This window comes from Abrus precatorius, unplaced genomic scaffold (genome assembly GCF_003935025.1).
Source record: "Abrus precatorius isolate BTA unplaced genomic scaffold, Abrus_2018 Scaffold10, whole genome shotgun sequence".
NCBI classification, from domain to species: domain Eukaryota; kingdom Viridiplantae; phylum Streptophyta; class Magnoliopsida; order Fabales; family Fabaceae; genus Abrus; species Abrus precatorius.
Genome location: NW_020874292.1, coordinates 919393 through 944785, shown reverse-complemented (window position 1 = coordinate 944785; position 25393 = coordinate 919393). Strand labels below are relative to the sequence as shown.

Genomic DNA, 25393 nt, shown 5'->3' with positions numbered 1-25393 from the left:
TTATGGTAAATTTCATCAAATTTTTAAGGAACCCGTGGAATGAATGTTTTGAAAGAAACCCCCCCCCCCCCCCCCCCGGGTAATTGATCATTTTTATATAAAGATTTTGTTAACAAGTCTTTTACAGGAATTGATTAAAAATTTGATGAAAAAAGTATTAAAATTACGTTAAAAATATATTAAAAAACATAAGAGAGTATTGTAGCATTACACTTTCTAATAAATTTTTAATCAGTATTTTAAGTATATTCATCAGCATTTTCCTTTTTTTTTTTTTGGGTCCCCAGCATTTTCCTTTATTTAAACATAAGTTAAATAAAGGAAATGAGTGGGCATTTGCATGTGTACATGAAGGGATGACCTCTATGCAATCAGTGTTCGAAGAGGACAATAAAACCTTCTAAATGCAAGGCAATGTAAATTTCTTCTATTTTGTTGAGAGAAATATAAAAAGGAAGGTTGAAAAATATACAAGAGGACGAATTCCGAAACCCTAACGGCGTGTCAATATTTCAGAAATATATAATTCTGGAATTGAAATTATAAAATTCTAAAAAGTTAATTTTATAGTTATTGAACTTAAATTATGGAAAAAATAAATAAATTTTCTAGATTGAAAGTTTACAAAATTTTAAAAGGATATTTTAAGAATAAAATTAAATAAATAATTAAAAGAGGCTAAAAATATTTCTGTTAATTCCGACATAAACAAAAGATTTCTTTCTGTGGCTAAAAATATTCTCTTTGTATTAGATTCGGATTCTCTCTCTTAACTGGACGTATTATCACGTTGATTCTATATTTTTGTTTAAGTAGAAAATTTTACTTAAGCAAAAATATAAAATTTTGCTTAACTTCCGTCCAGTTCGCGTCAAAACAGGAGAGAATCCCGGTCCCTTTGTATTATGTCTTCTTATCAGCGTTTCACAGACAGGCTCGGTGCTTGGTCCGTTTAAGCCGAAACTATATAGGACCCAGCACCTCTGAGTTTCTGATTTTGAAGATATAAACAATGTCCAAAGGCAAGTATAACCAGACAGCGAAAAAACTCCCTCTCAAATAAATAATTAAAAATTTAATATATCTTTTTTAAAAAATTAATACCAGTATGACTAATTTTATAAAAATAATCAATAAGTGCATCATAAATACTAAGAACATATTTGATTTCTTTTTTAAAAATCATTTTCTTTTTTTAAATATAATTTAATAAAAATTTATACTTTATTTTATTTTTAAAAATAAACAAATTATTTTTATAAAGAAAATCAAACATGTGCTAAATCTTTTTTCATTTGAATTATACATTAAAAAAGAAGAAGAAAAAAGGAAATAGAAAAGAAGAGAGAAACATAATTTACTTGAATATTTTGAAAGAAGAGAAAAAAAAAAGAGGGAGGAGAGGAGAGAACCTATGGGAGAAATTTTTTAGTATTTTTTAAAATATTAAAATAATCTAAGATTTTTAAAAAATAAAAACAAATTTTAGTTAAAAGTATAATAATAAAATATAGTTTTGTTATAAATATTTTAATATAATTTAATTATTTTGATTTTGTTCATGTTTAAACAAATAAAAAATTTATAACTTTTTATTTTAACTTATCGAAACATCAATTATTTCCCTATTTTTCCTTTTTTTTAATATATTTAACCTCTCATCGTTATTAGTTCCTAAGAAATTGCTTAGTATTGCATCTGATTGGACTAAAGGCAAAGGTAGAGATATATGTGTTGGCTTTATGGGGATCCAACTTGTAAACATGGGCACACACCGAACTTTATTGGTTAAGGTAACAGCATCCCCACTCATCTACCGCCCTCAAATAAAAACTCTAATCAATTCCACCAAACATTCAAAGGGAGAATACGAGCATTCAAGACCAATTGACTCCATTAATGATTAATATCTTTAGTTACAGCTACCATTTCTCTGCATCACGGACAGATAGAATCCAATATGTATATATATACACGGATAATTGGATATGCATGTAATTTAGTCAGAACCAGCAGTTCCTTAATAAATATTTAAGACGTATGGTGCAATGTTTGGCCAGTGAATTATTAATTTGAACTAATGTAGGGTTACATTCGTGGGACCTTATATTATATTCGTCAAGAGTCAAGTCTGTGTCTGCAAATTTAGATCAGGCCAAGCTATGTCTATTGTCCAGAGGTGAATGCACCATCACAAGCATCGGGGTTTTCTTTACGACTATCGGGAATTTAGGCCATTGTAAGGGGACACACAGCAAATATTTTTTTGTATTATACACAAAACTCTCTTAAAAGTAGCACACATAGCTTTGCCTCCTGAATCAAGCATTATGATTAAGGTTTATAATTATAGTATAGTTTTGTTCTCGTGATGTTGGACTATGAATAGCAAAGTTATATAATAATAATATGGACACAGTTTATCTACCCAGTGCAACTTGGGAGGTGAGATGTATCTGACCCACCTGTAAACTGAAAGGACAAGGCACTGTTGTTAAATATTATGATCATTTTAATCAGATGCACTTTAGCCGTTGGTATGGCCAAGAGGCAGCTGGTAACTATGGTGAATTATAAAATTTAATTTAATTTTTTATTTATTTTTTAACAAAAAATATGGTGAATTTCTTGAATCCAGGCAGTGTAGGATTTTGATTTCAGTATAGTTACCAGCTGCCTCTATAATACTTGTTCCTAACTCACTATCTCTATCTTCACCATATTTAATAAATTAAGTAAATTAAAATTTAATTCTTATGAATTAATTAACAAAATTATAACTCAATATTATTATGTTTCAAATATGTAACAAATTCATATTTTAGCTAACACGTAATATTTAAAAATATTTTAAAATAAAAATAAATATATCAATATTTTTGTATTTGAAAGTATACTTTCTAATTTTTATTAAATTTTATTTTTTAATTTATTAAAACAAATAATTATTTGTTATCATTCAGTTTTGTCAGTTAAACACTTAAATGGTAATCATAATTTTAATTTAACAGAGTCACATAAATAAATAATTTTAAACCTTTTTTGTGCTCATAAATTTGTAGTCATTAAATAAAAAAATATTTTTAATATATATTTAAGAATATATAATAAGAAGTTAAAAGAGGATAATTTTATTAAAAATATAATATTTAATATTATTAATATATATATATATATATTACTCTTTTTATTAAAAAAATATTATGTGAAAATTTGTATTATATATATTTAAGACGCAAATTAAGAAAATCATAAAAAAATACACGAAACCTCTTAAATTAACACCAAGAATTTATTGGTTACCCAATAGCTTTGACAATGGCTTGCAAAAAAACTAATACCGAGGCAAATGAGGTACCATGCTTTTTCAGCTAGTGGGTTAAAAAGGTTTGCTCTGTGGCCTGTGGGTTTTATTACGTGACTGGTGGTATAAATATTCATGATTTCACTTGTTTATAATAAATTTTGCGTTTCTTAGGAAATTAAAAACATTTGTTAAAAATATAATAAATTTATATTTTATAATTTTAAACGTAATATGATATAATTTTATTAAAAATTATTATATTTAATTTCTTAACTAATGTCTTAAAAATATCAGCAACACAACTCTTAAATTTTATTTGTATGATTCTCAAATTAAGTATTTTTATTTTCTCTTAAAATGATGATTTTTATTTTATGTAATTTAAATCAACATTCGTTTTCAAGATTATAGCTGTTTTTAATAAAAGAAAATTGAGTTTGAGATAAAAATATCAACAATTAAATCTCTAGATAATTTTTTTATGGTTATTTTTATAAATTAATAATTTTACTTTGTTTATTTTTTATTAGTACATGCAATTTAATGAATTTAAGTTTTTAAATAAAATAAAAATATAACTTCAAAATGTTATATTAAAAAATTACAATTATAATACTGATAATAAAAATAATAACAATAACATACATAATGTCATAATGATAATTTTTTGTCACCTGCGTAATAGTATTAGTATTACAACGTAGGTATTTATTTAAGCAGGTTAGTGTGTTAAATTAAAAAACAATAATTGTTTAAAATTTAGTTAGATAAAAAATTTCTAATTAAAATATAACATAAAAACTATGTTATAATATCTCATTATTCAGTTTTTAAAATAAAAGCTTCTTAAAAAAACCCAAAAATTAAAAGATAAAATTATAAACTAATATTTGATGGATTAAATTTATTTTTTATTTAAAGATCCAAAACTCAAAATACATTATAGAAAACAAATGAATTATGCGTATAGGGGCTCAATTATTAGTGAAAAAGGCAAGATTCTCCTATAATTTTTTCACATTCATGAACCTAAAAAGTAAAATATATTTTATTTTGTGCATCAAAATATTTTTTTATTTTCTACAGCTATTAATGTTGGAAATAATTGGTTAGGTCATAATCAATAAAAATGGGAAATTATAAGAGACGTTTTGTTCCTATACCATCTTGCAATAAATACAAAGTAGTATCCATTCATAATCAAGTACTAAAAAATAACATATACCAATTACCTATATAAATAATATTTAAAATTATTGTAATTTTACGTGCGTTTAAGTGTTTTAGTCAGTGTCACTTTACCGATAAAACAATGTTAGTTACCATTTTAAGTAGGGGTAAGTCCAGAGCCAGTTGTTTGTGAACACAATCCGCTTTGTCTTATTATTTGAAATTATTTTTTACGAATCAAAATTTTTAAAAAGCTTGATAAATTTTAAAAATAAAATAACTTATATGTTAAATATATTATAGTTATACCATTTATTTTAAAATAAAACCTGTAAAGTTTAATTTGATAATTTAACCATAAGTTAGAGAATGATATTATATTTACAAATTGAGTGAACGAAATTTCATTTAATGTATTATTAAATTTGAACGAAGTGACATTTTAATATAAATAAAAAAAAAATGTCTAAATTTAAAGTGGGATAAACAAATGGGATCCGGTGTGTACCTTGAATACCCCTGATGCTTATGGTGAGGTGGATAACAATGTGTAGTCCAGGTGGACTAAAGTATCCGTTGATGCGGTCACGTGCCTGGCGCGTATATCATATGAAATGAGGGGGCGGCGTGGCGTTACATCACGTGCTTCCTCGGATACCTCCAAAGGCATTCATAAGGTGCCATTGAGTGAGTGCCAGTTGGATCCATTCCCGCTTCCCCATAAAATCCAGCCTGTCATCTCATCTCTCATCTCAACGTCTCTCTCCATAATTTCACCACTCTTCTTCCCATTTTGCCCTCCCACTCTCCTCATGCCACCTGGTTGCCCTTATCCATTTCTCGGGTCAATTTTGACTTTCAAATAATATAACTGGCCTAAGCTGTAATGCTTTTGTCACGTAGCCACCCCCACAAAACAACGCCTTCACTTATTTCCACAAAGGATACACTTTCTTCTTCTGCCTTCCCTGTAACACACCTTTTTTTTAAATGCTATCACACCGCGTCCTAATGGCTTGCTTCTCACGCCCCAACAACACAGTAAACAGTAAACATTCTACTCCTGCGCGTGGAACGCACTCTTGTAGTTTCGGATGGGTTATAATGAAAGCGGTTCTTATTGGGGGGTCCCTCTTAGCTTACTTACTGGGCAAGCCGTGGCTCGTAAATGCCAGAGGGGCTAACCACTTCCCACGCACAAAAGTCACTCTTTAATCTCTGTCTCTTTCTGGGCAAGTTCCACCCCCCACAATCACAGTTAAAACACATTTTTAATTAATTAAAATATCTCCTACCTGGGACCTATATATAACTCTCTTCCCATTTCCCTCATCCACATCACCAAATCCACAGCTATCTCAGCTATTCCATCCATTTCTAAAACAAAAGGCCGTTACCATTCTCAGCTTCGGTCTGCTTCATTCAAAAAATGGCTCCTCTTGTTTCCTGTCAATGCATTCTCAAAATCTTCCTTCTTATTTCTGTCTTTCATCTTTCTTTCGCTGCTAGGAAGCTGAGTGAACTGGTAAAGGACCAGTCTCAGCTACTCCATTACCACAACGGTCCTTTGCTATTTGGCAAAATCTCCGTCAACCTCATCTGGTACGGTCAGTTCAAACCATCTCAAAAGGCCATAATCTCCGATTTCATTACCTCACTGTCATCCCCAACGGTTCACAGCAACCAACCCTCCGTTGCCACGTGGTGGAAAACCACCGAGAAATACTACCACCTGGGCTCCAAGAAGGCTGCTCCTCTTTACCTTTCATTGGGTAATCAAATTCTGGACGAGAACTACTCGCTGGGAAAGTCGCTAACCAGCAAGCAACTTGTCCAGTTGGCATCCAAAGGAGGGCAGAGAAACTCCATCAACGTTGTACTAACATCCGCTGACGTGGCGGTGGAAGGTTTCTGTATGAGCCGATGTGGGACTCACGGGTCTTCTTCGGTGGGTCACGTGAAGGGCAAGAACTACAAGTTCGCTTACATTTGGGTTGGTAATTCTGAGACCCAATGCCCAGGTCAATGCGCCTGGCCATTCCACCAGCCAATCTATGGGCCTCAGAACCCACCGTTGATCGCTCCCAACAATGATGTGGGGCTTGATGGAATGGTTATTAACTTGGCAAGCCTATTGGCCGGAACTGCCACCAACCCCTTTGGAAATGGCTACTTCCAGGGTCCCGCTGAGGCTCCACTAGAAGCTGCATCGGCATGCCCTGGAGTTTATGGTAAAGGTGCTTACCCTGGTTATGCTGGTAACTTGCTGGTGGACTCTACTACTGGTGCTAGCTACAATGTGAATGGTGCTAATGGCAGGAAGTACCTTGTTCCTGCCTTGTATGATCCTTCTACATTGTCTTGCTCAACTCCTGTTTGAGGCTTTTGATGCCGATCGTTATTGTGTTACTGCGTACCCACTGCTAGACTAAAAACCACGAACACGGGATTAGTAGGCTGTACAAATAAGCATCATGTAGGATAAATTCATTTATTTGTTTATTATATCTTCTCATTATGCTGATGAATCACATATTACATATATAGCAAATGTACTTGGGTTTGCTTTTAAATATAACTCTCGATCTAAAACAACTTTACATTTCCGATAGCATAGCTCATTGTGTTTATTATTGTTTATAATGAGAGTAGTATGATAAATTAATTTCAGCACAGCTTAATCTAGTATTCAAAGTACTATAATATTATTATTATTTCTGAAATTATCATATAACTAAGTTTTGTAAGTTTAAGACAAATCTGTTCTTTACGAAACCTCATCCTGGATTGCCCTTAACACAACTTGCTCGAACCGGCTTGAACCAACTAAAACCTGTGTTTTACTTGATTTAATGGAGTTTGACTCGATAAATGTTCGATCTTTTTTATATATATACTTAAATTAAACAAATGAGTGTAAGTTCATTTTAATTTACCGAGTTAATCATCACATTTCGTTTCACATTGAAAACGTGCAAGTTAATATATACATTTGTGCTGTTAATATTTTCCTTTTCTGTCGTATGGATTAAAGGACACTTTTAATTAATGTTTTTAGAATATTAATTGTCATTTATATAAACGTGATTAAAATTTTCTATCTTTAAATACATAAAATTAATTTAAAGACATGTTAATAACTTAATTTTTATCATGTAACATGTCTACTAAATGTATATTAATAAAAAATTATATATTAAATATATCAAATTTGTATTTTTAAATAAACTAATTTTAACTCAATTAATTAAATAAGCCAATTTTAATTTTTGTTCACAAGCGTGATCTTGTCTGATGTCTCCTCTTTTATGTTGTCTCAACAAAAGAAGCGATATTCCCATGGTACCAAGTGTTCTCAACAAGTTACTAATAATACTCTGTCCTTTGTGGGGACAAAAGAAAGAAAAAACAGAACTTTAACTGAATGCGGAACATACCACTTAAATGAATGACTCTTTTAACATAAAAGAAAATGTAAAATATAAAAGTAAAATTTTATCTATTATTAATTATTTGTTAAAATTTATTAAAAATTATAAAAATCTTAAAAAATATTAGTTTAATAATAATAACGAGAAAGACTGAATAATTTGACTGCTCTAGTAATATGCCTAGCTAACAAAAGAAGAGGCTGACTCGCGATTTTGAAAAGCAACAGAAATTGGTAGGCAGGTTGCAAATATGACATACGACATTTTTCAATTTCTTCTAAATACTTTCTTATAGGTAACAAACGCGCATTTCTATTGTAATTTTAGGGTATATTTGAGAGAAGAAAGAAGGGAACATCATATTTTTTTAATTTTAAATTAAAAGAATTATATATTATTTATAATAATAAATATATTATTAATATATTAAATTTATGTTAATATATAAATATTAAATATATTCAAAATATAAATTTTGCCTTTTCTACTTCTTCCTTCCCTAACAACCTTAATTTTTTAACCCATGTTTTTTTTTCTCATAAATGTACCATTCTTATTTTGGGTATTATAACAGTAATAAGGTTTGAATCCATAGCTTTATTCGAATTGTCCAAGCCTTTTATCACGGAATCCAATCGTAGTGTACTATTCTAGCAAAAACATATATGAGCACTTCATTTTAATTTATTTTTTTCGGAATATACATGCCAGCTGTTTAAGATGTAAACGTTACGTAGTGAGGTACTTTGTGGTTTGTCGCCTAATTCCTCACTGCAATCAATCATGTGGATTTTATGGATCTGGAATCGAGTTCACTAACAATAAAAGTGCTTTTATTTCTCAACTCTTTCGGGAACTTTTTTTTATTTACCGAAAACACGTTCAGAAAGCATAATGATGTATAAAATAGTTTCGTTTATAAAACAGTTTTTATTTTCGTTTACGAATTACGACACGAATATTTTTCAAGCAAATGCGAACTAGAAAGAGAACACGTTGCATGTTCTACAAACCTTTTGACATAAATCAAATGCGAAGGCAAAGCTCAATGCTATGAGTAGCTAGTAATCACCGAGTTCAAAGTAGTTAACATATCTCAATCTTTAGCTAAAGTTGATCCCCATGGAACTTTTTTTATATATATAAGAAGAAAAAAGCTTTCTTAATTCTTACATTTAGTTAAAAACCATGATCATGAATAATAATGGAACACTACCATGATAACTACTCTATTTGTCAATATTCCATAAATAATACATGTTGCAGACACGATATAGAAAAATGTCATTTGCAATTGTGAATAATTGCACACCATCCAGCAAAGCATTTAAAATCATCCGCTACTAAACCCTGCAAAAGAACAAAGATCTTTCACGGGGTTGTCCCACATCCAGCTTTCTGCAAAAATTATCAATTAACGAAAAAAGAATGTTCTCCCAAACATGCCTTCATTTCTCATGTTGGCCCTGCCTCTGTTAGGCGCATCACATGCATTTATCTTTTCTCAGCCATTACTACTATTTTCTTGTCGAGTACGTAGAGGTGTTCGTTTATTATCGTTCCACTTCAGTTTTTTAGTTCCATAGTTCCATTGGAGCTTGAAGATAACTCTTCTTCTTTTGGCCATTTTTTTATTGCTTTCCTTTCATGGCATATTTAGTTCGCACGATGACATGAGATCTGATTGAAAAAAACTTGGTAACTTAAGAACTACTGAATTTTTAAATTATACTTTGTTTTATTATATCGTATTAGATTAGAAATTATATAATATAATACTAATATTCTGTCATGAATTATATCACATTGGATAGAACGGAAATTTCTATTTTATAACATAATTTCAATTTAAAATGTAATATATTTATATAAATATATACATTGTACAATTAATTAAAAATATTTTTTTCATACTAAAATTAACAAATTTTTAATGAGAATCAAATAGTTAAGTACCGGATCTGAATCAGTGAGGTTTCTAATCCAATGTTAATCTCTACCATTCATTATTATATTTAATATTTTTAAATAAAAAATTAAATATTTCAATGGCTAAAATTCTCTCCAGTAATAATATCATTGCAGAATATCTTGATGTTTAAGTAATTAACACGTTTAGAAGGAACTCCTAGATCTTCATGATCGTATAAAATTATTTTTATATCTATTCATGTAGTATTTTTGAACAATCTTATACATTATATTTTGTTTCATTGTTGTATAATTTTGTATTATTTTTAAAATTTTATTTTTAATGTTATATAATTTATATGTACAGTCGCTAAATTTTAAATTCTTGTTAAATGTTTATACGTAAAATTCCACTTACTTATTGGGCCGATATTTTTTCATATATTTATACGACTAGAATGAAAAATGTTTACGGCAAATCATTCTTAACTAATTATGATTAAAAAAATATATAGTTTGCATTAAAAATTAAAAATATTTATTATTTAAATAAAATAATATTTTTAGGAATGTAACCAGAAAATCTATATGTTTATATTTAAGAAAACCTCAAAGCATGATTACATTATGCTTCTTCATCAGGTTACAGAGACCATGCGAAAATCATAAAAACATTATTCTAAAAATATTGTTGAGTAACTAATAAAAAGACTTCTAAACATTTTTTATTTTTACGGAAATTTTAAGTGTTGTTAACAGTTAATTTTAAATGCATTTTTCCTCACAAGAGATGTAGTTGAGAATCAAATGTGAACAGTTATTTTAGTAAAAATTTAAACCGCAAATCGTAATTTTTATCAGACACTGACGCTTTTCCTTAAACCTATCGATCTTCGTTAAGTTTAAATATCACAAAATTAATAAATATTTAGATTAAATAAGAAGATATGTAATTTTAATCACTTCTAAATTTGGCGTTAACTTATTAATTACGTGATAATTATATAATTGTATATATTTATGCATTCACTATATTTATAGTAATATTCTAGTGTAATGTTGTAATGAAATAATCAATGTAACAGTAAATTACTTATTAAAATAAAGATAAATTTGTTAACCATAAAAAAGATATTTGTGGTTTATAAAGGGAAAAAAAAGTTTTTGAGGTTTTGAAATTAGGAATCCTTAAATTACGCTTTCTATTTTACATCTAGAAGTGACACCTTTGACTATTTTAATTTTTTTTAAATATCGGAACTGCTTAAATTATCAAGCAGGGCACATGAAGCACAAATTCAGTGACCCCTTCGTAAGTCGTGATTAGTCAGTCTAGTTTGTCTTATTGTCTTTCTTCGCCTTAGCTGGCCGTGCCCTGTCCCAATGGAGTATATATATTATTTATAAGTATAAAAATAAAAGTTGTAAATATTAATCTTTAAAATAAATCTTATTAAATTAAATGTATTTTAATTAATGTTTGATTAAAATAAAAAATAAAAAATCACTAAAGATTATATTAAAAAATATACTTTTTGTTAACATTAATCTTGAAGAATAATTTTAAATATCTAAAATTAATTTAAATTTTACTGAAATATATTAAATATTTAAAGACTCTAATTAGTATTTACATACTGGTAACAAATAATGCGGCGGAAGCATGAAACAGCGCCGCACAAATCTAAAACCAATTATGGATTACATTAGAATCTAGAGCAGCAACGCGTGATCAAGCTGGCACCTCTCACTTCACTCATGAGTCATGACCCTCCCCCAAATTTGACTTCACCAATACGCTCTCGCCATTCAGACCTCTTTCCCTACACCTTCCTTTTCAAATTTCCATTTCCCTTCCCTCCCTATATATACCTCATTGTCTCGTTTCTCCTTCACATCCTACTTCATCTCTTCTAAATTCTAATTCCTTATTACATTTCAATTCTTCCCTCTTGGTAAAATTAACGCCAATGGCCTCTCCTCTATACTCGAGCGTTGTTTTGAACCTGATCCTCGTTATTTCTCTGCTCCATTTGAGCTCGGAAGCAAGAAGACTGACGCAAAACGACCAGCAACAGTTGCAGTTCCAATACCACAAAGGCCCTCTTCTCAGCGGTAAAGTCTCCATTAATCTCATCTGGTACGGTAAATTCAACCCTTCCCAGCGAGCCATTATCTCCGACTTCATCACCTCCCTTTCCGCACCCAAACCTTCTGTCACAGCCCAACCATCCGTTGCCACGTGGTGGAAAGCCACAGACAAATACTACAATCTCATTAAGTCACCAAAACCCGCCCCAACTCTCACCCTCACCCTCGGAGCCCAACTTCTGGACGAGAACTACTCTCTAGGAAAATCACTCACCACCGACCACATCGTTAAGTTAGCATCCAAGGCTCCCCAAAACAACGCCATCAATGTGGTTCTCACAGCCGCTGACGTGGCTGTTGATGGGTTCTGTTCTAGTAAGTGCGGGACACACGGTTCTACTTCTTCCGTGGGGCCCAAATTTGCTTACGTGTGGGTGGGTAATTCAGAGACACAGTGCCCGGGTCAATGCGCGTGGCCCTTCCATCAGCCCATTTATGGCCCACAAAACCCACCCTTGGTTGCGCCCAACAACGATGTGGGCCTCGACGGCATGGTCATCAACTTGGCCAGTCTGTTGGCTGGGACCGTTACCAACCCTTTTGGGAACGGCTACTTCCAAGGACCGAAAGAGGCACCACTGGAAGCTGGTTCGGCTTGCACTGGACTCTACGGAAAGGGCGCTTACCCGGGCTATGCTGGGGAACTCTCTGTGGACCCAACAAGTGGTGCTAGCTACAATGCCAATGGCGTCAATGGTAGGAAATATTTGTTGCCAGCACTCTTTGACCCAACCACTGCCACTTGTTCTACTCTAGTATAAAACTATGTAACACAACAACGCGCCTCCTCCTTAGATTATTACGTCATTGCTCTAATTAGGTGCTAGGCAATGACCAAAGAGATTCTTTTATTTGTTTATTAATTTATTCGTCAATAAAATTATGAAATTCAATGTACCAACGAAAAATATACTCCAATTCAAGTTGAGTTCATGCCTAAATGCTATTTCGTGTCTTCAACTACACACCGCTGCATAACTGCATTACATAAGTTCCCAGTGAGGTAAACTACTAAAGAGTAAATGTGAGAAACGTATGCGTCGATATTTACATACACTAACGAATCTCCATATGCTGACGTAAATTACTAATACGTGATTGAACAGGGTATTTTATTTTTTCAAAAACACGCAAGTTAAATAATCAAACACAATTAATTACTGTCTTCCAATATAACATTTTTTTATCTTAAAATAATTTTAGTATTTAGTGTATTTTGGTTTATATACATAACTTTATACTTTCATGTAAACATTTTATAAAAAGTGAGAGAGATTGATTTATAAAGGTGTAAAGTTGTAAATTCTTTTTTGAATTTCGTCCCTTATAGATTTTTGTACATGCTTAGTTTCTTGGATATTTTATTGTAGATTTATATTTCCTAAAGGTTTCCGTGCAAATTTCATTTTTACATCACAAAATTCAAGAAATCCACAAAATTGCAGTACAACATCACAAAAGAGAAGTTCATAAATTTTTTTAGAAATTTATATATTTTAGCATTATTCTTTTATGAGCAAAATTTTTTTAACATGATAAATACCTAAAAAAATTGTTAAGTGAGAAAAATAAAGAGTATGGGAATGAAAGCATCAATGCACTTAAGGAAGAATTTTTTTCCTCGAATGGAAGGAAGTTATTGTATGGGAATGAACTTGGGCTTTGAGCAACTAGAACGACACTATTGACAAAAAAAAAAGACACTTTAGTGGCCTAAGGGAGGCGAAGAGTGGGAAGCTTGGGTGCCCAAAGGACGTCTTAGATCATGAAGGTGGACATTACCTAGTGACTAAGAAAGAAAGGAAAATCTGCCCTTGGAGACCATTTGTTAAGTATAACAACTTGCGCTAAAATGAGTTTCCTTATTCTTTAAGCAAAACTTTTCTACCCACCATCAATACCTCTTTCAGCTTAAATCTTGAAGTGTTAACTCTATGGCAGACAATTAATACATAATATGTTCTAATATGAATGAAAAGGGTGTATGTACAAACATAAATTCTATTTTATAAGAAAAATTTTAAGAAATTTGTTTCAAATGCTTAACAATCAATCAATACAGAATGACCTTGGAGTAAAAGATAAAAGTTGAAGAGGGGGTGTTAAAAGGTTAGCTTGAGCAAATCATTTGTATTTTTACATTATGATTTCTGGTATGTCCCCATCTAATCCCTCATCTCAATCAACACAACCAACCACCGTACATTTAAAATAGTAATACACATGGCAGAACCATCTCTACTTCTTCCGCTATCCACTTTAATTTCATACTGTACAATTAATATCCAAAAACTGAGACCACATTGACTTTGGGCGACAATTCGCCAGCGCATGAATTACTACCTGACATGCTTGGTTCAGATCATATGCATGATTACATTCATCAACAAATTATCGTTCAGCAATAACCACTTGAATCAGGAAGCAGGAAGATTTCATCCGTAAATCTTATGTCCACAATGCAACCTTTATCTTCGGTTTTACGTTTTGTCCCACCTTTCCATTCCCATTAACACAACGCTACCATGTAGCAACGAGTAACCACCACCACGTTGTGTTGCTCTCATCGTGCAACTACTATTTTTCACTTCTGCCTTTGGTTATCTATCTGCTGTGTGATTAGCCATTAACTGGTTCTCATCCCTTACAAATTAATTAGCCATTTAATAGGGTGAGACTTTTATCAATTCATTATTCCACTCACCTTAATAACTTACTATAAGCGAGTTGAGATGGTAAACAATATCGATTTCTTAATCACTAGAAAGCAACTTCTGTTGCACAATTCAACTGCGACAGTCGAAGGACATTTCATAATTTAACTATTAAATTTTTTTACTCATATATACCCACAAAACGTAATTGGCATTTCATATATTAACATTTATCATAACCATGCATGCTTTTTAATGTATGAGTTGACTTTAAATAAATTATATAAGATCATGTGTTAATTATGAAAAATGTGATCTATTATATTCAAAATATTATAAATGTGGAATGAAACAGATCAAATTTTAATGTTTTGATGAAGGTCGACGGATTCAAGATTTTATCCTTAAAGTCTGTGATATTAGAATAGGTTTCGGATTTTGTTTCGTGGACTAAGGTAGCATTTTAGTAAATTGATATTCAACGATTAAAAATTTATTTTAAAGTATAAAGATAATTGAAATGAATTCTAATGAATATATTTAAAAGAAACAGTTGTTTTGAAAGGAAAGGAGCATGGACTCTATTGATAACTAGGTCAAGTATTATTTCTAAAGGTATGGAGGGAGCATGGGTACGTAGGGCTGAGAAAAACCCATTCCTACAGGGCTGCATGGATATACCCAATTGCCAAATCCAAAAACAGTAATTGGAAATTTGTATTCGCATGAGCAATTTGGCTGAAGGAAGGCCATTTTCGCAGGCATTTATATCTTCGGCTGTTGGTTTGGATTACATTAATTTGGCTTATTATTATGGGCGCACCAAAATACCAACCAGACGCGGTAAAACAAATGTATGTGTTATTTTATTGTTCTTATGTAAAATAATGAAATATAGATGCTTTGAATACGACTCGTAAATTGTGAAAATTTTATAAGGTGTTATTCCCGTAATATATAATCGAGCGAAGCAGATAAAAAAGACACGATGTTTAAGAAAATCACGTTATAAATAGCCATTCTATTCATCGCCAAAAAGTGGCCTTTTCATGAAGTTGAACTCCTAACAAATTGCGATTAAAGTTATTTAGTGCTGATTTATTATTCCGCGTTGCCAGTTTCAAGTGGGCCAATTTTTTTGTCACCAAATTTAATTTATTTTGCCTGTTTTCTGTTTAATTGATGTAAAAGTACTTTCTGAAGCCGATTAGTTGGGTAACTCACGCGGTCCAGATAATATTTTTACGAACACAATATTCCACACCTAACTTTTTTTCCTGAATTTCTTTTAGATAAACCAGTATATATTGACGATATTTTTATTTAAAAAAATTACCATTACATCAAATACATAAAAATATTATAAATGGTTTTTTTATACAAACCTTTCTTTTTTAATTAATTAAAATTGATTTTAAATATTAATGATAATTAAAATAAATATTGCAATTTATTTATTTTAATTGGTCTCGAATAGACTGAAGTTTAACGATTCAATTCAATCATTGATTGTTTTTCTCTTATATTATACGTGTGAATTATATTAGTCTCCTAATATATTTTTATAATAATAATAATAATTTTTTATCATTCCTTTTATTAAAATATGCATTTGATTACTGCTCTTTTTTCTGTTTATCTTTCTTAATAATTTATTTAAATAATAATAAATTGTATATAAAATTCACATTTCTCATACACTTTTTCATAAAACTACACATCTTACGGCACACAATTCCAATCATGCATACACACTAACTATTGACCAAAAAAAATTCAATGCCCATACGCGTGAAGGTAGACTTGAGTTGTCAGTGCTTATTGACACGACTTCGTCTGTGTAAATACTGCAACCAACGATTCTAGCTAGATTATTAACGAGCCAAATAATATAACACGGTATTGAGAGTTTATTCATGTTTTAAATTTGAATTATTTATAAATTTTTAATTTTATAAATTTTGCGTATGGGATGTCTATAGATACGAAGATATTTTACAATTTTTAGAAATATTTTTAAAATAATATTTTCTTAAACTAATTTTTTAGAGTAAAAAAAAAACTCAGTTTATTTTTAATATTTATCATAATTTATTTTCTTAATTAATTGATTGTAATTAATATAAATAGCGATGAGTGTCAGAAATTCTATAAACATTCAACATTATAATACATCTTAATAAATATCAAATGAATGGAATTCTATTTATTTTTTAAAACATGGAATTTTTTATACGATAAAGTTAGTAAATTTTGTATTGTTAGACAAAAATAAACATAAGTTTAATTTGAAGCCATTTAACTTTTTGATCATTTATTCGTCTGTCTCGAGCTTTTTAAGCAATGGATATCTCTCTCTCTATCTACAGTGGATAAGATTCCGTGGTGGTAGGTTCCCTCCTTTCAATCCTCAAACTTACGTGGCTCCTACAACTTAATATCAAACCATCTCCAAGCCATAACACACACTCACTCCATCTCCATGATATAATATATAACACAATAACGTTCTCAATTCTCACTCCAAACCCTAACTATAGCAAATAAACACTAACAAGTATAATGGGTCTTGGACAGCGTTTGGGTTTCAGTTTGGCACTTGTTGTGGCCTCTTTTGTACTCGTTCAATCTCAAATCCCAAACACCTGGGAAGCCACGACGTTCCAAAACATGCTGGCTTTGGTTCAGGAGGAACCGGTTATTCTCAAGTACCACAAGGGTCCACTCCTTAAGGGTAACGTAACAGTTCACATACTCTGGTACGGTAACTTCACCACCACCCAACGCTCCATCATTCTTCACTTCATCAAATCCCTCAGCTCCGTTCCCCACTCTCGCCGCACGCGCCGTCCATCTCCCTCCGTATTTTCGTGGTGGCGAACCACCGCCAGGTACAGAGGAGGTCCATGCACCCTCACCGTAGGGAATCAGATCCTCGACCGCACGTACTCCCTCGGCAAATCGCTCAAAACCACACACCTCCTCGCTCTCGCTGTGAGAAAACCAACAACCCGCGGTAACGAAATCCACGTGGTGCTCACGTCCGATGACGTGGCAGTGGACGGTTTTTGCATGAGTCGGTGTGGGACCCACGGATCGGGTCAGGTTCAAAAGAGGAGGGTCGCGTTCGCTTGGGTTGGGAACCCGGCGACGCAGTGTCCGGGAGAGTGCGCGTGGCCGTTCCACCAACCGGTGTACGGGCCTCAGTCCCCGCCGTTGGTTCCGCCGAACGGCGACGTGGGAGTGGACGGAATGGTGATAAGTTTAGCGACTGTTCTGGCTGGAGTGGCGACGAACCCGTTCGGAAATGGGTATTACCAAGGGTCGGCGCGTGCTCCTCTGGAGGCAGTTTCGGCGTGTTCTGGGATATTTGGAAAAGGAGCGTATCCTGGTTACACGGGAAACGTTTTGGTGAATAAAAGCACGGGAGGTAGCTATAACGCGGTGGGGGTGCGTCGACGGGAGTTTCTGTTGCCGGCTATGTGGGACCCAGTGACTTCTACCTGCAAGACGCTCGTTTGAATTGTGTCATTGTTGTTCTTAAACCGAAATTGGGTGCATGCATGCGTGAGTTAGACAAAGGGATGGTCTTTTTTAGAAGGACATGGATAATTTGCAATTCATTTTAGTAGGGTAAAGGATAGTCTTGTTAAAAACATATTTATACTAAAATAATCGTTTTTATCATTATTAGTTATAATATTTGTTAGTGTTGTCATTTTATTTTTTTCGTATCTTATTACTCAAGTAATAGGAGAGAATTTTGATTTTTTACACATTCCGTATGCTTAAAGGACTTCTTCTTTTCAATTTCCATGGCAAAATTAATGTTTTGTTTTATTCATGTAATGTAAGGTAGCTTTTCTATGTTATGAAAATGATAGAATATACTTTATTTTTTAATAAATATTATTTTATTTAATTTTACTCCCTTAGAAGTATTTTTATTGAATTTTTTCCTTACTGTAGTTCGTTTGTTTTTGGTGCGGTTCCATGCCCTTTTTTTTTTTTTTTAAATAGCTATTTACCATGTATCTAAAGCCTCTTTCAAAGCCTCAATCAAGCAAAAAATAAGTGTATTGATGAATTCTTCCATTTTGGGCCTCATATGACTGTTGTATATTGTTTGTCGAAGCAATAACCCCAAAAAGCCCAGTGAAAACCTTACACGGGCTCTAGTGGAAATGAAACATAAAGAAGGAGTGTGGAGTAAACAATTTTGTAAGGCCCATTGAATATGTCTCGAAGCTGGTGCTAGGAATAGAATACTAGAACTACAAGGAAGAGTCTACAAGCACTCAACGTGTATTCTAGCAGTATAATATATTCATTAACATCAAGTAAATTCAAATATATATATTCACATGTCGGTGTCAAATAATCGAGCCTATTGGAATACTTCAAATAAAGTGTGGCTAGTAAAAACCATGGCATTCAATTTTGACTTGTTTATTCAAACAAGCAAGATTTAAAGCTTAGATTTGGCCTCGTTAAAAAGCGCAGAGGTTCAGTTTAGTTGAAACTATTTGTTTTTTAAATTAATCATTTGATTTTTTTTATTCATATAGTATTTGTTAGATATTTTCAAACTAAAATAACTTGATAAAAATAAGAAGAGTAAAGAGAATAAAAATTATGCAAGAATAATTAAAAAAAAATTAAATGTATCTGCTTTATTTTCAAAACTATCATTTTTTACTTTTACGCAGACAACACAAGCTTTTTTTTTTTTTTAGTGTGTAAAATTTTGATTTAAGTCGTTTATGTTGCGGGTTTAATTAAATTAATTAAGAGTTTTCTTAACTTTAACTTTTAAAACTGAAGATAAATAGTTAATAATAATAAAATTTTAATAAAAATAAAGTATTTATTATATTTTTATAATTTTAATATAATAACTATATATTTTTTTCATAAATTTTTTTATTTGTAGATATTTAAATTCAGTCTTAAAGATTGAGATTAACAAAAATTATTAATTAATTATTTAGCTTATCAAATTTAAATAACTTATGAATAATTCGATTGATTTACATTTTTATTTGCAAGAATTTCACTAGCCAGAAAAAGAAATTGGTTGATGTGGGTGGAATTCTTATAGACACTGACGATTGTGTTGGAACTACAGTTTTTTTTTTTTTTTTTTCCGGTCAACTGTTGTGTAAAAAAATGTGGACCAAAAACTTGAGGAGTGTAATAATCATTACATTAATTCCCATTTTCTTTTTGGGGTCTTGAGAAATTTTCAGTCAACTTTTCATTCTAGACATTGAAGCCTTACTAAGTGGTGTACTTCAAATTTAAACATAAATTGCCATTTTTCACGGCTTAACGTGTTCTAGAACCCTATTTAAAATTATACTCCTCCGATTTCAAATTTATAAAAAAATTAAATTATACTTATTAGGAAAAATACTTAATCTATTTAATTTTATAAAAAAATATATTATTTAACGTGCTTTTGAAATAACTTTAGCATTTTTATCAGCATTAAATGTCATAGTTTAAGTTTCTATGTTAAATGTTAAAGTCAAACTTTGAAAATTGAGAAGTTATTTAACATCTTGATGGAAGAGAGCTAAAGTTTGGTCACTAGATTTAAGAAAATTTATCTTTTCATTTCAAAAGTTTTACGAAATTATTGACTCATATATTAAAAATAAAAGATATTAAAAAAATAAATAAGAACAATTTAGTTAAACAGTACAAAACTAGTTAATATTTGCTTTTATTTTAAATCACCATATTTTAGTTTAAATTTTCTTATATTTAAAACAAAATGTGGTACTTTATAATAAAAACTCTTTAAACATTTCAAACAGCTCAATTAAAAATTTATTTATTAGATAAATGTTTATATGATAAAATTTGTTAGAATTAACTATTTTTTATACAAATTTATCAAGAAACTTATTTTACCAATTTATGTTTATCCATGCCACCAAACTTATAAAATTAGTTAAAAAAGTTTAATAAGAGCCACATATTTGTTTTTAAAAGTCTAAAACAAATTATACAAAAACTCTTTCAAATACTACACATCCAAATTAATTTGTCATCACTCCTAAATTCAGTGTCAAACCAATTAAGTGGCCAAGGCATTTTATTTTTTGCCATTTTGATGATATATGGTAACGAGAAGTATAAAATATAGAAAAAAGGTGTCTTTGCATAACATTTATTATTCGGAAATTGGTCCTGGTAAAGTGATTTTGATCCATCTTCTTAGCATGTGCAGTTATTGATCTTTTGTTTATTATAAATATTCGAAGATATGAAACTATAACTTGTTTTGTAGTTTATTTTCTGATTAATTTGTTTTTTGGTAAAAAAAGAAGAAGGAAAGATTACGTTGTATTACTTTTTTAGAAATTTTATTGTCTAAATACATTTATGTTATAAAGAACTTTGCAAAACATTTAGAAGTATAGTTATAATACATTAATTAATTAATTAATTATATCATAGAACTCATTAAACAAAAGTAGCGTAAAAAATGTTTATAGCTAAAGTTTAGTGAAACACTTAAAATAGAGTCTCTGGATTGATTTTACTGCAATGAATATCGTACACCTGTAATCTAACTTACACGGAATAGTGAACCCACACAGAGTCACATCGAAATTTGTAGGTTTGAAATTCACAGAGTCCTATAGTCAACACCAATGAGTCCAGTCTTCACCACTAGCCCGTCCCATTTTCACATGCCCACAGGTGTAGCCTTTCTTAGCTACACACAACATTAGCTTATTGATAGAGTTTCACTCACACAACCCCACTTCCCCTCAAAGCTCAAATTACCGACTCGTGTCGGTGCTTTCCTTTCCCAAAATCCACCTCGTCACTCGTAAGTTGTGTTCCCCCACACCTTTATTGCACAAATTCTTCATGAATAATATTTTGGTTATTTATATTTTTATATGATGACGACGGCATAAATATCTGCCATCTTTTTCTTGCAAATTTGACCTTTTAATGACTAATTAATGTTTATATATTCTTAGTGTTATAAAAATGTTTTTGGCGGAGACAAAATTGACAGTTTTGAGTATTGCAGTAAAAGATTGATATTTTATCCTTGTTTCTTGTCCAGCTACACACACAAATACAAGTCTTTTTGGGGTTCAGAGAGCGTATCGGCTTTGCAAGTTGATCCAGTAAGTACTTGGGGCTTTTTCAGTCTCTAATCTAAACGTACCTTTGCTATGCTACTGTGTCTTTACTCTTGTTGTTGTTGTTGTTGCAGGTGGTGGTTGCATTGAAGCTGAGGGTAGGTGAGAAGATGTGTCTTCTTTTGTAGCTTTCTTTTTCTTCCTCTTATCTCTTTTTCCCGGCGCATGTGCCGGATTACTCGCTCAATGCTTCCATAATTCACCTCTTCAAACCAACACTCTCTCTTCACCAAAGATTTTCTCTGGTAACCTTAAATCTCATATCTTTTTGTTGCATGTGATCTCGGTATTTTTTTTCTTTCTCTCTCTCTCTCTCCCTCTTAATACCCTTTTGTTTAATAATTGAGGAAAACGAGTACCCTTCACCCACTTTCCTAACCAACATTAAAAAAAAAGGAATTTTCGATCTGTAATTCATTTTTTTTACTCAAGATTTGGCATCTTGAAACTAAAATTATTTTCTTTAGTTTTTTTATTTCCTCGAAAATTCTTGGAGTGATGTCTCTGACGCTCTGTCAATGGCTTGGGCTATATGTGAATGTTAGCATTTTCCCAAGCTCGCGATAACTCTGTGTTTGGAAAGGCAAAAATGTACGGGGATTTCTATGTTCTGCTGGGAAAAATGTTCTGGCATTTTTTAATTTTTATCAGGAAAAAATGTTCTGGCATTTCTATTCTCCCAACTTCTTCTTGGGGTCTTTGTGTGTGAGATGAACATGTAAAGTTAAGATTTTTCAATAATCTTCAATTGAATTTCGTGATATCAAAATTGAGAATTCCCTGTATCGTCCAGTTTTCAATTTTCTCTAATCCTTTCCAAAAGACTCTTCCTTTACTAGTTATTCGAGAAATGTTTGTAATTGAACTATTCTTTCATATGCTTGAGACAGATATTTTGGTGTGTGTGTGAGTTCTGTTTATATAATATGCTTTTTGGGTTTTTTATGTGAAGAGTTCCGTTTGTTTTGCTGATGCTTTTAATATGCATCTTTACTTGAACCTCAACAAGACACCATAAAAGTTCAAAATTTTATTCTTTTATAGATTGGATGGAAGAAGCATGTGATTTTCGAAGTTGGGATGAACTGATTCCTGATGCCCTAGGGGTAATCTTCACCAATCTCTCTCTCCAGGAGAAAGTGACTGTGATCCCCAGGGTATGTAAATCATGGGCTAATGCAGTAACTGGACCTTACTGCTGGCAAGAGATAGACATTAAGGATTGGAGCAACCGTTGCCAACCAGAGCAACTTGACCGGATGCTTGAGATGCTTATCACAAGAAGTTGTGGATCCCTCCGCAAGCTGTGTGTTTCTGGTGTCCAATCTGAGAGGATTTTCACATTCATTGCTGATAAGTAAGCAGAATTGCAGAGTTTTAGTTAATTAAATGGATTTTACTCAGTTTAGACTTTAGAGGAAATCTTGTGGATAGATACTTTTCTGATTATTATGGTAATTGCTAAAGAGTGACATATTTGACACATTTTTTATATTGTTGTAATGCTGGTAGTTCACATTGAAATTAGATAACTAATCTTCATTTAGTCAAGTTGATGTCCTCATTGTATGTCTCTTGGGCTACAAGAAAATTAAATGAATGAAAATGTTATTAGCTGTATCCTATTCCTATTAGCCATCTATCTTATACTGTATTCTTTTACTCTTTTGCAAGTGCCTCCTCTCTCCAGACTTTGCGGCTGCCTAGGAGCAGTATGAGTGATTCCATTGTGGAACAGATTACTGGGAGGCTTTCTATGATATCTTTCTTGGACGTAAGCTACTGTATTAAAATTGGTGCTTGTGCTCTCGAGATGATTGGCAAGAACTGCAAACTGCTAGAAGGACTGTGCCGGAACATGCACCCGTTAGATACCGCAGGCAAGCCGTTTCAAGATGATGAAGCATATGCAATTGCCTCCACTATGCCAAAGCTCAAGCATCTTGAAATGGCTTATCATCTTATAAGCACATCAGGCGTGCTTGAAATACTTGCAAACTGTCCTAAGCTTGAATTTTTTGATCAGAGGGGGTGTTGGGGTGTTGCGCTCGACAACATGTTTGTAAAGCAGAAATTTCCAAAATTGAAGGTTTTGGGGCCTTTTGTTCGTGACACTTATGAGAGTGATTGCTGGGATGATTACTCAGATGTATCAGATTCTTCTGAATATTTACCCTGGGACTTTGTGGCTGGTGGCATGGGTGAATACTATGTTGATGATAGTGACAGTTATGATGGAATGTGGGATGATGAAGGGAGGCTAGATGAGCTTCAGTTCGGGTTTTATGAAGGGATAGAAGATGCAGGAATGTATTGGCCTCCATCACCATAAGCTGTATTACTTGTGATCCGTGATCCATTGCATGCTTTTCTACTCTCTGTAACTAATGCTTCTACTCTTGTTTTATGTGCTCTATGAATGATGTGTTTTTCCCTGAAAATGAAGAAGTTTGGCTTGCTCTTCCCACCATAACTACATTATTCTGGACCTACCTTAGATTTCTTAAAGTAGGTGAAGGAAAGGTAAGAGCAAATATGGTTTGGTTCACTTTTTAGAGCTCTACTTTATAATTGGAAGGGATTAGGGGTGAAAATTGACATCTGGTTTATGACGATCTTGTACGTTCTTGAAAATATCTGGTTGATGCAATCATAGAATGTGATCGTCCAATTGTATCTCAAAACTTTTATCGTCGTGATAAATTAACTGCTGAAAGTGAAAGCAAACACTAAATGGTGAGTAGACGTGACATTTTAAGTGTTGTCGGGGGAACCCGTGGGTTAGCTTAATATGATCCACGAGAGATTCTTAGGCTCTCAGCAATATCTTAGACCCTAATATATAATACTTAATGAGGGCTATTAATTTCTTAATCTTATATGATGAAGTAAATATACATTTAGTACCAAAAGTAGAGATTATATTATTATTATTTAAGAGCACTTGAAAATTGCTGAGATCCAATACTAGTACGGGACTACGAACACCTTAATTACTCATTACCCAACATTCTTCAAAGAAGACCCGTGAATGATGTGGTCCGGGATTTTCCTGTTTGCACTTCATCAAACTAATAAAGCTGTGGGGAAAGGAGCACTCCATTCCGTAGACTTTCCTCGTCGCTTCTGTATGAGTCAACCTCTCTCTCTCTCTCTCTCTCTCTCTCTCATGTGTAAGAACTGAGAACTAACTGAACTACATTTTTATTTCGTTGCCAACTTTCTCTTTATGGGGTTAGCAAGATAATGAATAAACTTAAAATAGAATGCTAAGTTTGAAAGATTATTAAAGTATATTTTTGTTTGTGTGATTTTTAATGTATTACAACATAGTTTTTAGTAAAAAAAAATTTGCTTCTAACTTCTTAACATGTGTGTTAAGGATACTCATTAAGAGTCAAATAGAATTTAGATTTTTTTTTTCATGTTAAATAACACGATATGATTATGATCATTCTAAAAAGAGGAGGACATAAAAGTTTTATTAAATAAGAATCTAACATAATTGGTTGTAAGATTTACTAATTAAATTTAATAAAAATTATATTTTATCTAATATGATCATATTATGTTATTTAATAAAATGAGAGGATCTAA

The 25393-nt window shown here is 31.8% G+C and overlaps 4 protein-coding genes across 7 annotated transcripts; all 4 read left to right on the top strand.

The window, feature by feature from the left end:
• Positions 1–5830: 5830 nt before the first annotated feature.
• Positions 5831–7059, top strand: LOC113849727 (protein EXORDIUM-like). The gene is made up of 2 exons (XM_027479844.1): positions 5831–5866; positions 5904–7059. The coding sequence occupies exon 2, from the start codon at positions 5907–5909 to the stop codon at positions 6855–6857; it is 951 nt and encodes a 316-aa protein (XP_027335645.1). The 5' UTR covers positions 5831–5866; positions 5904–5906; the 3' UTR covers positions 6858–7059.
• A 4444-nt stretch (positions 7060–11503) lies between these two features.
• On the top strand, positions 11504–12933 carry LOC113852545 (protein EXORDIUM-like). The gene has a single exon (XM_027482851.1). The coding sequence runs from the start codon at positions 11790–11792 to the stop codon at positions 12729–12731; it is 942 nt and encodes a 313-aa protein (XP_027338652.1). The 5' UTR covers positions 11504–11789; the 3' UTR covers positions 12732–12933.
• Positions 12934–16930: 3997 nt separating this feature from the next.
• LOC113852861 (protein EXORDIUM-like 2) lies at positions 16931–18519 on the top strand. Its single transcript, XM_027483248.1, has one exon. It carries the CDS (start codon positions 17187–17189, stop codon positions 18144–18146), a length of 960 nt encoding a protein of 319 aa, XP_027339049.1. The 5' UTR covers positions 16931–17186; the 3' UTR covers positions 18147–18519.
• Positions 18520–21391: 2872 nt separating this feature from the next.
• LOC113871372 (F-box protein FBW2) lies at positions 21392–24264 on the top strand. 4 transcript variants are annotated; one of them, XM_027508482.1, is made up of 5 exons: positions 21392–21471; positions 21718–21781; positions 21871–21894; positions 22841–23153; positions 23471–24262. In XM_027508482.1, the coding sequence occupies exons 4-5, from the start codon at positions 22846–22848 to the stop codon at positions 24126–24128; spliced, it is 966 nt and encodes a 321-aa protein (XP_027364283.1). In that variant the 5' UTR covers positions 21392–21471; positions 21718–21781; positions 21871–21894; positions 22841–22845; the 3' UTR covers positions 24129–24262. The 4 variants fall into 4 exon arrangements, with proteins under 4 accessions (XP_027364283.1, XP_027364275.1, XP_027364267.1 ...); XM_027508466.1 differs by having other exon boundaries at positions 21398–21471; positions 21871–21898; positions 23471–24264; XM_027508474.1 differs by lacking the exon at positions 21871–21894.
• Positions 24265–25393: the final 1129 nt, after the last annotated feature.